At 42.7% G+C, this 15864-nt stretch overlaps 1 protein-coding gene across 1 annotated transcript in view; it reads left to right on the forward strand.

Moving 5' to 3' along the window:
- Positions 1-14945, forward strand: part of ais (aramis) — a 111372-nt gene extending 96427 nt beyond the window's left edge. The window contains exon 13 of the mRNA XM_068381690.1: positions 14527-14945. Within this exon, the coding sequence (XP_068237791.1) occupies positions 14527-14905 (379 nt within the window). The 3' untranslated portion in view covers positions 14906-14945. The remainder of the gene's footprint in view (positions 1-14526) is intronic.
- Positions 14946-15864: the final 919 nt, after the last annotated feature.

The following is a 15864-nucleotide window of genomic DNA, read 5'->3' on the forward strand; positions in this document are numbered from 1 at the left end:
TTCGACGGCAGACATACCCAGGAGTTAGTCTGGAATGAATGATAAAGTGACTGGCCTTTTTGTTCTTCATATTCCCGTCTTGGGGTACAGCACCTATGTAACTCTCCTAGCTGACCTCTGCTGTCTGTAGGTAAAAACCATATCCCTTGAGTAACTTGATAAATGAAAAATATTTATGTCCCCGACTTCTCTATGAGGGGGAGTTTGGCAATGTCTAGATTAAGTTAGTGGAGTTTAATTCTCCAAGAATCCTTACCTGGTCAAGTCACAATGGGCTTTGGTCTGACACATTACACGGAATTACCCAGGCCGTTAACTTTCGCACACATTCGAGAGTTAGCGAGGTGTTAGGGTGTCCCTGTTAAGCTTGTGCAATCCACAGAGCCACAACCCTGGTCATTATACCAGCCAGTTGGTTAGAACTTCCACCCACCCACTTCTGTCAACACCCATGTCAACATATAGCTAAAGTAATGACTCCTGTAGACCTGGAGCTGAAGTGGTGACATCTGTCAACTTGGACCTGAGGTGATCATGCCTGTCATCATGGAGCCAAAGTAATGACTCCTGTCAACCTGGAGCCAAATTGATGACTGTCAACCTGGAGCCAAATTGATGACTTCTGTCTACCTAGAGCCAAATTGATGACTCCTGTCAACCTGGAGCCAAATTGATGACTCCTGTCAACCTGGAGCCAAATTGATGATCCCTGGCAACCTGGAGCCAAGTGATGACTTTTCATAAACTGGATACAAATTAATGACAACTGTCAACCTGGAGCCAAATTGATGACTGTCAACCTGGAGCCAAATTGATGACTTCTGTCAACCTAGAGCCAAATTGATGACTCCTGTCAACCTGGAGCCAAATTGATGACTCCTGTCAACCTGGATCCAAATTGATGATCCCTGGCAACCTGGAGCCAAGTGATGACTTTTCATAAACTGGAGACAAATTAATGACAACTGTCAACCTGGAGCCAAATTGATGACTCCTGTCAACCTAGAGCTAAATTGATGACTCCTGTCTACCTAGAGCCAAATTGATGACCCCTGTCAAATTGGAGCCAAGTGATGACTCTTCATAACCTGGAGACAAATTAATGACAACTGTCAACCTAGAGCCAAATTGATGACTCTTGTCAACCTAGAGCTAAATTGATGACTCCTGTCTACCTAGAGCCAAATTGATGACCCCTGTCAAATTGGAGCCAAGTGATGACTCTTCATAACCTGGATACAAATTAATGACAACTGTCAACCTAGAGCCAAATTGATGACTACTGCAAACTTAAAAGACCAAAATAATGACTCCTATTAACCTGGAACCAAATTAATGACTACTGTTAACCTGGAACCAAATTAATGACTACTGTCAACCTGGAACCAAATTAATGACTACTGTCAACCTGTAGCCAAAATGATGATTACTGTCAATGCGAAGCCAAATTGATGACCCCTGTCAACCTGGAACCAAAGTAATGACTCCTGTTCACCTGGAGCCAAATTGATGACTACTGTCAACGAGGAGCCAAATTAATGACTACTGTCAACCTGGAGCCGAAGTGATGACTCCTCTTAACCTTGAGACAAATTAATGACAACTGTCAACCTGGAGCCAAATTGATGCCTACTGTAAACCTGTAGCCAAAATGATGTCTATTGTTAACCAGGAGCCAAATCGATGACTCCTGTCAATCTGGAGCTAAAGTAATGATTCATGTTAACCTGAAGCCAAATTGATGACTCCTGTCAACTTGGAGCCAAAGAGACAACTTGTGTTAACCTGGAGCCAAATTGATGACAACTGTCAACCTGGAGCTAAATGGAGGATCCTGCCAACTCGTATCTAAAGTAATGACTCCTGTGAACCTAGAACCAAAGAGAAGACTGGTGTTAAACTGGAGGCAATTTGATGACTACTGTCAACATGGAGCCAAATTGATGACTCCTGCCAACCTGTAGCTAAGTAACGACTCCTGCCAACCTGTAGCTAAGTAACGATTCCTGCCAGCCTGTAGCTAAGTAACGACTCCTGTCAACCTGTAGCTAAAATAATGACAGAGCCAAATGACTATTGTCAACCTGGAGCCAAAATAATGACTCCTGTTAACCTGTAGCCAATTTGATAACTACTGTCAACCTGGAGCTGAAGGGGTGACTCCTGTAAACCTGAAGCCAAGTTGATGACTACAGTTAACCTGGTGCCAAATTGATGACTACTGTCAACCTGGAGCTGAAGGGGTGACTCCTGTAAACCTGAAGCCAAGTTGATGACTACAGTTAACCTGGTGCCAAATTGATGACTACTGTCAACCTGGAGCCCAATTGATGACTCCAGTTAACCTGGAGCCAAATAATTGACAACTGTCTACATGGAGCCAAATTGATGACTGCTGTCAACTTGAAGACAAACTGGTGACTCCTATCAACCTGGAGCCAAAGTAATGACTCATGTCAAACTGGAGCCAAATTAATGATTCCTTTTAACATGGAGTCAAATTGATGAATCCTGTCAACCTGGAGCTGGAGTGATGATGTCTGTCAAACCTCGAGCTGGAGGGATGAATCCTGTAAACATGGTGCTGAAGTGATGACTTCTGTCAACCTGGAGCCAAATTGATGACTACTGTCAACCTGGAGCCAAATTGATGACTCCTGTTAACCTGGAGCCAAATTGATCACTCTTATCAACCTGGAGTCAAAGTGATGACTTCTGTTAACCTGGAGACAAATTGACGACTATTGTTAACCTGGAGCAAAATTCATGACTCCTGTCAACTTGGAGCCAAAGTAATAACTTGTAGGAGCCAATTGATGACTACTGTCAACCTGTGGCCAAAATAATGACTCCTATTAGCCTGGACCTAAATTGATGACTACTGTCAACTGGGAGCCAAATTGATGACTACTGTCAAACTGGAGCTGAAGTAATGACTCCTGTTAACATGGAGCCAAAATGAATAGCACTGTCAATCTCGAGCCAAATTGATGACTCCTGTCAACCTGGAGCCAAGTTGATGACTTCTGTTAACCTGTTGTCAAATTAATGACCACTGTCAACCTGGAACCAAGTTGATGACTAATGCCAACCTGTAGCTAAAATGATGATTCTTGTTAACTTGGAGCTAAATTGATGACTACTGTCAATCTGGAGCCAAATTGATGACTCCTCCTGTCAATCTGGAGCCAAATTTATAACTACTGTCATCCTGGAGCTGAAGGGATGAATCATGTCAACCTATAGCCAAATTGATGACATCTGTCTACCTGGAGCTAAAGTAATGACTCTGGGTAACTTGGAGCCAAATTGATGAATACTGTCAACCCAAAGCCAGATTGATGGCTCAGGTCAACATGTAGCCAAAGTGAAGACTCCTGTTAACCTTGAGTCAAATTGATAACTAATGTCAACCTGGAGCCAAGTGATGACTCCTGGTAACCTGGAACCAAAGTGATGACTACTAGCAACCTGGAACCAAAGTGATGACTACTAGCAACCTGGAACCAAAGTGATGACTACTAGCAACCTGGAACCAAAGTGATGACTACTAGCAACCTGGAACCAAAGTGATGACTACTGTCAATGTGGAGCCAAAGTAATGGCTCTTGTCAACCTGAAGCCAAATTGGTGACTCCTGTCAACTTGCAGCCAAATTGATGATTCTTGTCAACTTGGAGCCAAATTGATGAGTCTTGTCAACCTGGTGCCAAAGTAATGACTCCTGTTAACCTGGAGCCAAATTGATGATTCCTGTCAACCTGGAGTCAAAGTGATGACTCCTGGTAACCTGGAGCCAGAGTGAGGACTCCTGTCAACCTGGAGCTGAAGTGATGACTCCATTCAACTTGGAGCTGAAGTGATGACTTCTGTCATCCTGGGGCTGAAGTGATGATTCTTGTCAACATGGAGCAAAAGTGATAACTTCTGTCAACCTTGAGCCAAATGACTCCTGACAATCTGGAATGAAAGTGAAGTGGTGACCTATTTCAACTTGATGATTGGTAGTAGGTTTACCAAGGCACCAGTTGAAATACTACCACTGGAGAGTTATTGGGTCCTTTGACTGGCCAGACAGTACTACAATGGATCCCTCTCTCTGGTTACGGTTCATTTAATCTTTGCTACACATACACAGAATAGTTTGGCCTATTCTTTACACATTCTCCTCTTTCCTCATACTCTAGACAACACTGAAATTACCAAACAATTCTTCTTATCTCAAAAGGTTAACTACTGCACTGTAATTTTGCAGTGGCTCCTTTTCTCTTGGTAAGGGTAGAAGAGATTCTCTAGCTATGGTAAGCAGCTCTTCTAGGAGGACACTCCAGAATCAAATCATTGTTCTCTAGTCTTGGGTAGTGTCATAGCCTCTGTATCATGGTCTTCCACTCACTTGGGTTAGAGATCTCTTGGTTGAGGGTACACTCAGGCACATTATTCTATCTTGTTTCTCTTCCTCTCGTTATCTTGAAATTTTTATGCTCTTGTTATTTTCAAGTTTCTATAGTTCTTATACAAAAGATTTATTTTAATATTATTGTTCTTAAACTTCTCGTAGTTTTTCCTTATTTCCTTTCCTCACTGGGCTGTTTTCCCTGTTGGAGCCCTGCTTATCCAACTAGGGCAATTAATAATGATAACATGGAGCAGAAGTGATAACTTCTATCAACCTGGAGCCAAGTTGATGACTGCTGACAACCTGGAATCGAAGTGGTGACTCATGTCGACTTGAAGCCCAAGTGATCACTCCCTGTCAACCTGGAGCTGAAGTGATGATTCCTGTCAACATGGAGCAGAAGTGGTGATTCCTGTCAACATGGAGCAGAAGCGATGATTCCTGTCAATCAACCTTGAGCCAAATTGATGACTCGTGACCAACTGGAATCGAAGTGGTGACTCATGTCGACCTGAAGCCAAAATGATCACTCCTGACAACCTGGAGCTGAAGTGATAATTCCTGTCAACATGGAGCAGAAGTGGTGATTTCTGTCATCCTGGAGCCAAATTGATGACTCCTGATGACCTGGAATCAAAGTGTCGACTCATGTTGACCTGAAGCCAAAGTGATAACTCCTGTCAACCTGGAGCTGAAGTGATGATTCCTGTCAACTTGGAGCAAGGTGATGACTAATATTAATCTGGTGCCAAATTGATGACTCCTGACAACCTGGAATCGGAGTGGTGACTCACGTCGACCTGTAGCCAAAGTGGTCACTCCTTTCAACCTGGATCTGAACGGATGATTCCTGTCAACATGGAGCAAAAGTGATGACTTCTGTTAACCTGGAGCCAAACTGATGACTCCTGACAACCTGGAATCGAAGTGGTAACTCATGTTGACCTGATGCTAAAGTGATCACTCTCATCCTGGAGCTGAAGTTATGATTTCTGTCAACGTGGAGCAAGGTGATGACTTCTGTCAATCTGGATCCAAATTGATGACTCCTGGCAACCTGGAACCAAAGTGATGACTCATGTCGACTTGAAACCAAAGTTATCACTTTTGTCAAATTGCAGCCGAAGTGATCACTTCTGACAACCTGCAGCCAAAGGGGTAACAAATGTTGACCAGGCTCTGAAGTGGAGACTTCTATAAACCTCCCAAGATGTCGCAGGTGTCAGACTAAGTCCCAATAAAGCGAGTTGTGGATGGTCAATAAAAACCTATAACTGTCTAAAGGACATTTTTTCCGAGTGTAAGGTCATTTACGAGAAATGGGTTTTCATACATTTTGCCTCCCCCTCGTCTGGTAGGATGTAGGAGATGGTGTACTTTTATCAGTCTTGAGGCTTAAATGTAGTACTTGAGTCAAACTTGAGAGTTGCCTACATCTAGAATTCCCTTACCTACATCTACCAACTGGTCCACCACACAAAAGCATGACTGCTGTACCCCAAAGGGAAGGGAAGACCAATACTTCATACCTCTCTTTCTAACCTTACGTTGTGACCACCATCTTGGACAAGATACTTCTTGGCCTGTGAGTGAGCTAGGTTTGCTACATAATGTGTTTTTCATCTACCACCTAAGGTATCCAAGGACCTGTGGGTATACTCCCAAAGGTAGTGGGCTGTGAAGGTTGTCTGGTGTTATGAAAGCCTATGCTACAGACAGGTTCTTCCTGAAAGCTAGAGTGGATCAGATAGCTCCGACTTTGTACACTCAAGCCCGGATGGTCTGTCCAGCCATTTGCTGATTGCAGGACAGACATGTCTGTTGGTCTCACAAGCCAGAAACTGTTCTTGGATATCTTATTCCTTCCAGTGCTGAGAAAGTGTATCAGGTGCTCCAGACTACTTATGGTAGTATTGTTGAGTCTTAACAGGACAGAGAATCAAGTCATCCTGATCCCCACTGGTTACTTCTTGTAGTAAAAAAGTAGAAAGGGAATTGAACCTGGAGTTGTGAATGGCTGAGATCTGGGTCTTGGTCACAAACTCAGGAAACAAAGTGAATGAGACTTTCCTCTATCCTTCAGAATGACTTCTGACAAATGAAAGTTCATTGCACTGATCTAATCTAATGCTTGTAAGAATACAATTTTGACAGTTGGATCCCTATCTGACGACTGCCTCAAGGGCTTGTGCCGACCAGCTTGAGAGACTGAGAACTCCATAACATTCCGTCTAAAGGCTTTAGTTGCTGAGGAAGGCAAGCCTGTTCGAAGACCCTTATGAGCCTGGACAATTCCCACAATGACCAAGAGCTTCTCTTGACAAATGTAGACAAAGAAATTCTCAAGCTTTATACCATTCAAGTTGTCAATGGGTCTGGAACTAACTAGAGAACAAAATACTGTTAGTTTTTTATCACCCAAGCGTCAGGCAGGTTTATCAAAGGCGATTCCCAAAGAACAAGGAGCATTTCCACCATGCAGTGCTGTAGGGACCACTCTGATCCAACACAAGTGTCCGTAGGGACTTAGCGTATCTGCACGAGCATTTCTCTTGCTTGGAATGAACCTTGCTGACAGCTCTACTGCATTGTTGATAGACTGCTGTGATGTGCCTCTGCTTTGTCTACTTGCAAAGGATAAGTGAAACAGTCCCCTTTGTTTGTTGACATAGGTCACAATGGTATTCTTGTGTCTAATCAATTCTACTAAGTGGGATCTGTTTGCATTTCCAACAGATAGATATATAAGTAATTTTCTTCCTTGCATCATTTCTGGAGGGGGTGCGAGTGGAGCTCCTTTGGTTCAATCTCAACCAGGCCATAGTCTAATACTTCTTGTTCCGCTGGATCCCTTCACTTCAGACACCACTGGAGTGATCATTGTAGACACCCGTGCAGGACAAGTTTCTTCAATGATGAAAGATGTCCCAGAAGATGAGCTGAAAGTTCTTGATAGTGTGGGAACTGCTCCGCTGCTTCCCTGAGTCTGGTGATATGATCATCCAGTTGGAAAATGCTGGTACTCTATCCTCTGCTTGTGCCCAAGATAACTTTTCCTGATTGATCACAATGCCCAGATCGTGGCAAAAGAAAAGAAGTCCGTTTTGATCCAGGACCAACAGCCTTCTGGAGGACAGGATCTGTCAATTGTCAAGATATCGGATCTGCCAATTGTCAAGATATCTCAAGAGGCAAGTCCCATTTGCTTGCCAACAGCCTTCTGGAGGACAGGATGTGTCAATTGTCAAGATATCGGATCTGCCAATTGTTGAGATATCTCAAGAGGCAAATCCTATTTGCTTGTCCAAGTAGAGCCAAGCATAAACTCTTGCATGAGCTTTGGGTTGGGGAAGACAGTCATAAGCATAGGTCTTTGAACTGGTATGGTGCTACTCCAAGAACAAAGCAGAGGCACTGACCATATATACACATATACAGTGATACCTCTGGATACGAAAGTTTCTGCTTACGAAAAATTCAGGATGCGAAAAGTGATTCGAAGATTTTTATGCCCCAGGATACGGATAAAATTTCAGGATACGAAAACCTTACGAGATCCCAACTCTTCGCCGAGAGTAATTTTAAAAAGCGCGCACCGCCTGACTTTGAACTTGGGTAGACTCACTTACAGCCTCCCGCTCACCCATTGGTTATCTCCCTACTCAGACGCTAGCTGACGCCATAAGATCCTGCTTTCCTATTGGTCGGCAACTATCCCAGCTTGCCTACGCACGGGCGTTCATCTCTCTCTCTCTTTTCGTTCCGACCGCGGTATCGTTAACAGACATTGTGTTGTGTGCTTTCGCTTGTTTGACTTAGTGTTAATATATAGTACATTCGTACGCCACGTGTTATCGTTAATAAACATTCGTTACTGTGCACTGTACTGTATTAGTGTTTACTATACATAGACTGTATATAACGTTACGTAGTGTATTATATTACGTATTACTGTAGCCATGGGTCCCAAGAATGTTGCCGAAGGAAAGAAGAAGAAGACGATGCTCTCGATGGAGACGAAACTTGAAATCGTTAAAAAGTACGAGTCTGGCATGCGTTTAAGTGCGATCGCCAAGGAGTATGGCCGGAATCCGTCTACGATAGGCACCATCCTGAAGCAGAAGGCGGCCATCAAAGCAGCAACACCTTCTAAGGGCGTCACTATTTTCTCCAACAAGAGAACGCACGTGCATGACGAGATGGAGAGGCTGCTTCTTGTGTGGATCAAGGACAAAGAGATCTCAGGAGACACCATCACTGAGACTACAATTTGCCAGAAGGCCTCCGCCATTTTCGGTGATCTCGTGCGTGCTCAGGCCGAAGAAGGAGCAGGAGAAGGAACATCCCAGCAGGAACCCCCAGAGTTCAAGGCTTCTCGTGGGTGGTTCGAGAAGTTCAAGAAAAGGACTGGCATCCATTCAGTGGTACGGCATGGGGAGGCAGCCAGCTCGGACACGAAGGCCGCCGAAGCCTTTGTTAAAACGTTCGACGAGTTGACTCTGCAGGAAGGCTACAGTTCGCAGCAAGTTTTCAATTGCGACGAAACTGGGCTTTTCTGGAAGAAAATGCCTTGTCGGACGTTCATCACGGCGGAGGAGAAGAGGCTACCCGGACATAAGCCTATGAAGGACAGGCTTACCCTTGCTTTTTGTGCAAACGCCAGTGGGGACTGCAAGATAAAGCCCCTGCTGGTGTACCATTCAGAAAATCCCCGAGCCTTCAAAGCCCACAAAGTCATTAAGGAGAACCTTCCCGTGATGTGGAAGGCGAATGCAAAAGCCTGGGTAACGAGGCAACTGTTCATTGATTGGGTGAATGTCTGCTTCGGTCCGATTGTCCGAAAATATTTGGAAGAAAAGCACCTCCCTATGAAATGTCTGCTGGTGTTGGACAATGCTCCAGCTCACCCTCCTGGCCTCGAGGAATATCTTCTGGCCGAGTATTCCTTCATAAAGGTCCTGTATCTACCGCCTAACACCACCCCTCTCCTCCAGCCCATGGACCAGCAAGTTATTTCTAATTTTAAAAAATTGTACACGAAGCATCTCTTCAAGAGATGTTTCCAAGTCACAGAGAGTACAAACCTCACTCTGCGTGAATTTTGGAAAGATCACTTCAACATCGCGATATGCCTCAAACTCATCGATCTCGCTTGGCAGGAAGTTTCGAGGCGTACCCTAAACTCATCTTGGAGGAAGCTGTGGCCTGATGCTGTCTCTGCACGAGACTTCGAGGGGTTCGGGAAGCCTGGAGGAGAAGCCGAGATCGTTGACGATCCTGAACCAATTCAGCAGTCTGAGGTGGCTGACATCGTACATCTTGGTACGTCCATGGGGCTGGAAGTTAGCGCGGAAGATATCGATGAACTTATCGAGGAGCACCACGAGGAGTTGACGACGGACGACTTGAAGGAGTTGGAGACGATGCAAGTGAGTGATGTTCAAGAGCAGTTCTCTAGCGGTGATGAGGAGGATGTTGCACCTTTGAAAACGGCAGACATCAAGGAAATTCTTGCATGTTTCCATAAAATGGCAGACTACGTCGAAAAGGAACATCCAGAAAAAGTTTATACCAACCGTGCGCTTGAATACTGCAATGACGTTTGCCTAACGCATTTTAGAAATGTGTTGAAAAGTAGGCAGAAACAAGCTTCAATGGATAGTTTCTTATTAAAGAGGCCAGCGGTATTAGTAGGCCAAGACGAAGGTGAAAGTAAAGAAAAGAAACAAAAAAGAAAGTGATGAAGTAGAAGGTGAAAGTAAAAAAAAGAAACAGAAAAAAGGAAGTGATGAAGAAGTAGAAGAGATTTAGAAAATAAGAAAAACGTAAAGTTATAAAAAAGCAAAAAAAAAAAAATTCAATTTTAAGTTTTATGTTACCGTTAAGTGTTGAAAGTAATTTTTTCTTTCATTTTATAGTTTTCCATACGTAATGTTAAGTGTTAATTATTTCTGCCATTTTTTTATTTCGTAAAGTTTAAGTGTTAATGTGTTAAGTGTGTAAATTACTGTACAGTACGTAGTCTGTCACTTGTTACGTTTTCTGCCTTATGCCATCCTCCTCTGCCGCGGCTTCGCTATCGGACATCGTCTCAATCAAAAGGTAAGTTTCAACTCTTTTGTTACACTAATTAACTGTAACCTTTTTTTCAGAGTGTACAGGTATCAATCATTAATTTAGGTGTACGTACAGGTAACAATACACCTTCACTGATCTAAATGCTTTACGTACATACAGTACCGTAACTTTTATACAGTAGTAAAGAAAACGGACCGTTTTCTTTGGGCTTGGGGGGATAACTTGGCTATAACTACATTATTGAATAATCTCATAGTGGTTTCTGGAATGGATTAGGCTGTTTTTAACGGTTGTGTTAATTATTGAATGATAGAAATGGCTGCATTGCATGTTTATTACTACAGTTTAGCGTGTTTATGAAAGATAAGGTGTCTTTTTATAAGGCTTGGAACGGATTAGGATATTTACATGTAAAACGCGACTCAGGATACGAAAATATCAGGATACGAAACCGCATCCTGAACGGATTAATTTCGTATCCTGAGGCATCACTGTATACTGCACTGACCATATATACATATGATCAGTACCCTAGCCCCCTCTCCACCCATGCTATAACCAGGGAGGAGTAGGCAATGGCTGCTGATGACTCAGCAGGTAGACCTATAAGCTCCCCCCAAACCCCACCTCCCCCATCCTTAGCTCACAAGGAGGGTGAGGTTACAGCAACCAAAGGAACTAACAAGTTTGAGCGGGACTCAAATCCCGGTCTGGCAATCACCAGGCAAGGACATTACCAACAGACTACCACAACTCTAGGTGTCTGAAAGCACGCATCCTTCAGGTCCAAGGAAACCATGAAGTCTTTCCTGGTGTCAGACAGTATGGTCCTTGCCATCTCCATCTTGAAGCAGACAGTATGGTGCTTGCAATCTTCATCTTGAATAATATTTGCAGAACAAAGTGAGAGGTAGTAGGACTCTATCTTAAAGGACTTCCACAGCATGGTGGAGTTCAAAGATCTTGCTCTTGGCACCTTTGAAGAGCTTTGACCCTTTAAGGTAACTACCCAATGGATAAAGGATTCATAGGTCGTCGTCTTGCACTTCTCTATTGTAACGTTCTCGTCCAGAACTCCATTGTAACCTTCTGGTCTTTCTGCAGGAAAAGGTAGCAAACTCCAGAACCAGAGTATTCCAGTGTAATAGTGCCTTCTCTTGTTTCACCTACCTGGTAAAGTGGGAGGTCACAGCATCCCTCCTAAGCCAAGAAGGTTACAGCCTTCGCACCTGAAAGGACCAAGTCGGTTTATTTATTCCGCTTCTAAACAGTTGCCAAATCCTGGGTTGAGGCGAAGTAGGCGACTGCTACTGATAGTGATTGATTCAAGAGGTTGGTTGAAGGCTGGCCATGAAAGGAACCTCCATGGCAGGTGACTCAAGTGCTGAGAATGAGGTTCTCTCATGCCTGAATCACTCCCATGGGGTTACTGTCAACAGAGCAGCCACTACTTGATCTATGTGGAGAGGAGACGGGTTTGCGTCCTCTGGACCGTAGAATCTTTGGTGTCGAGAGAGACTGCGAGACAGGATCTTGTTCCATCAGCTGGAGCTCAGGGAATCCATTAGACCGGAGATATGGTAATTAACCGCATCCATGGTAACTCGTGGGAAGGCCTTGACCATTGAAGGGCTCCAAAGCACCAATGTATGGACATCATCCCTCCTTTAACAGGAGTCACAGCAGCTTCCCCCGGGTCACTGTACTCACTTAGGAGTGCAAGGACCTCAACGATCATAGACTATGTCTTGGAATTCTCTGATTATTTGATAATGTTCCTAGATGTCTTCTCCCCTCGACGTTTACTTCTGTATAGACTATTTTCTCCTTTCAGTACTCATGAATTAGAATGAACACTATACTGTGGTGATACCCTTAAGAGATGAAAGATCGATGATCCCTTTCAGAAACAGAATTGCCCTTAGCTCTTGTGCCCTCAGAGGCTGATAAAGCAGAACTAGGTAAGTGCTTCAGCCTTGAGTGAGTGCGAGAGCAGGCCATCAAGCAGTGCACATCACAAGTGCCGGTTATTGGATGGAGAAGAGCCTTGCTGCTGCTTGTATGAATGCATTCTGTCCTCTTGATGGTCGTACTAGCGCTAAGAGTAGTCTTGTAGTAATGTCGTGCAAATTTGTTGGACGATTTGTTATAGAATTGTCTCAGCCAAGATGGAATATCTCATTTCATAGAAGTATCTCAGCAGCTAAGAAGGTCTCAGTATGTGGGCTAGGAGTGCTGCAATGTAACAGATGATCTAGTTCCCTGGTGACTCGAAAGTCATGACCACACAAAGAATGAGAATTAAGTTTAAATTGCATAGTTTTCTGATCACGTATGGAGGCCGATGACATGGAAACAGATGACGAAAGGATGAGTACTAGGAGACCTTAATGTATGCATGCTCACGTGAGTGAACATCTCAATGCTCATATGAGCATGGAGACTAATCATAGTTTCCACCACATTCTCACTTCTGACCTGAAGTTGTGTCTTAGTGGGAGATTGTGAAATGTTCTACAAACCTCCCAAGGAAATGCTTGCTCGGTCCTGTTCGAGGTCAAGCACTTTTGCAGGCAAGTCAGACCACCTGTATTGCCTACAGATACACCAAACTGGGGATTTGCATGTTCTAGAGAGATATCGTCAGTTCCACACACTCCGGCTGATTGACGTAATTGAACTTTGACAACTTCTTCATGCCAGAAGTAGCAGCATTCACAGTTCAGTGGAGGGCACGCCGTTTGTTACAAAACCAAATACAGGTAACAGGAATAACACTTGCCAATTGGGCATGCACCAGCTTACTCTTTTTTTACTCCTTAAGAGAAATAAGGTGTCCTTCACCCTGACCAGCATGAGACTGAGCACAGTTAACAGGAGCATGTGCATCTGTTTATTATACCAACACCTCCCTAGTCGGGGCTGATACTCTGTACTGCACCATCCCTCCTACATGTATGCAACTGCAATCAATCAATTTTTCTGCACTTCTTCAGTGATATCTTCTACTTCGTACAAGAGTTGCAATATGTGAAGAATATAACGACGATGGAGCAGAGGAAAAACTTGAACTTTACCTTCTATGGGGTCATGCGACCCACTGACGATGCTCCCATGGCAAAAGAAGTTACAGGGAACCGTTCCAAGCAGCGAACACAATGCCATCAGGTGATGTACCCTTAGCGTTGTTGGGGGGGCGGGTGAGAAAATACTGCAGGGGTAGCCATCTCCCACCAAACATTCAGCGGTAGCTAAACCTTTTTATTGCGACGGAAAGCCAACTTCCTTAGGTTCAAGCTGTTGTCGTCAGAAGGTCACCTTAGTGAGGGAATGTGAGCAACAGACATACTGCACAACAGGATAAGGTATGTTAAGGATAACACCAGGTTTGCACAGAAAGTATCACACATTCACAGTTTATCCGTGAAATAACTGCACATCCTAGTTTTCCTTTAATATATCCATGGAAGTAGAATCGTGAAATTACTGCACATCCTAGTTTTCCTTTAATATATCCATGGAATATGACTACATTATCTACCAACAAATTTATTAAATCTAAAAGAAAAAGAAAAAATATTAACGGCCAAATGAGGCAGCAAGATGTAAGTCTGTCCTATTTCTTGCTCCCAAAATCAGAAGTGGGAGCTTTGCTGATTATTAAGTGGGACAAACTTACCCTTCACCTGCCAGCAAGTACAATCTCACCTTTAACAGCTTAACAGCCATTCCAGCTTCTTTGAAATCATACTCCTATTAAATGACGATAGTTTGTATTCGTGTAGCAACAAATAGGTACTTAGTAGGAAAGGTAAAGAAAGAGAATAGACAAGAGTAGTCACTGAAAGAGAGCAAGACATGAAGAAAGCTAAAAAATCCTACTGTAAGTCTGTAATTAAGATATTTTACAATTGAATGTTTCATAATGAAACGGTTGCAAAATTTGATCAAATTTTCTTTTAATAGTTTAATAATAAATCATTACAAAACCACTCACGCTTATTGGTAGTCTAGTTATTATTTTTTAATTTTTTTTCATCTGCTTTTAGGATAAAACAGAAAAGACTTCTCAAACTCGAAAGAAGAGCAGCTAAAGCAGCAACAGAAGGTGCTGAAGAAGAAAGAGAAACACAAGAGACTAACATATACACTACGGATGACGGGGTTAATGATGTGGACGATCTTCCTCCAAGCGATAGAGGTCTTCGAGGGAAAAAGAGAAAAAATAAGGATGCTGGACTCAACCATTACAAAAAGAAGATAAAGTTGGGCCAAAACTCTAAACACAATATTACAAAGAATAAGAAAAAGTTTGGCCATAAAATAATTGGTTCGAAACTCAACAACTCAAAAAAGAAGAAAAACTTAGGACAACGGAAAGACACTGGTTTGGTACCAAAGAAAAAGAAAAATGGAAAAAACAAGTGAAAATTTATGTTACTTGTTAATTATATATTTTTAAATGAAAGTATGATGTTTTCATTAAATCTTTTAAGAACATATTACTTTGGTGTTTTAAATATTAAACTTAGCCGGTGAATATATAATAGCTGACGTCTCCGACGGCTCGACAGATTCCAATAACTCGCGAGCGATCGCCGTGAAGGTTGCGGGTGTGACCACCAGCGACGACTATCGGCCAGATACCACATATACTTGTCAATTTCTCCAGTTCTTCTCTGTCGGTCTTGTCGACAAGTTGGTTCCGCTCGCTTTATGACCTCGAGTTTTCGACCGAATTGGTGAAGTACTTGGTTTTGGTTTTATTGCTTTCGCCGTGTTGGATTATTCAATACTATCTTCAAAAGAAATGCTTTTGAAAGGAGAGGAAAAGTGTTTTGCCCTTGCTTTTTTTTTAATCTCTGGTTTATCCATAGAGAAAAGATGGCCGACCCTTCCCTCAGTGTACGGAAGTGTGTCAAAGGCTTTTAGTAATTATTTTATCACTTTATAAATTATTGTTGATATTTATAGATTTACCTCTATATATTTTATATTTTATATCTCACCCGCCTTTATTAGGCCTCTTCGATTAGCTTTCCATTTATACTAAACATCAAGATAAATTTTATGTTTTTGTTTATATGCGGCCTTTACCTATTCTTTGTAGGCGGTCCTAACTTGGAAAACGAAGTTAAACAACGTTGAGCCCATTCAACTTTTATTTTTGTTTAGTTTAAAACAGTTGCTCTGTAAGAGTGATGAGATAAATATTTTTTAGAAAATATTTTAAGTAATATATTCTTTGAATAGTCTTCGTGCTGTTTTTTCAAAGATGAACTAACGTTTGGTTTATTTATGCTACGCAGTTTGCGCTCTATCGTTACGATAGAGGAAGAGAGAATCACGGTTTCACTTTGCAGAAAGAGTAAATCGATTTTGACGTT

This window comes from Palaemon carinicauda, chromosome 10, assembly GCF_036898095.1.
Source record: "Palaemon carinicauda isolate YSFRI2023 chromosome 10, ASM3689809v2, whole genome shotgun sequence".
Classification (NCBI taxonomy): Eukaryota; Metazoa; Arthropoda; class Malacostraca; order Decapoda; family Palaemonidae; genus Palaemon; species Palaemon carinicauda.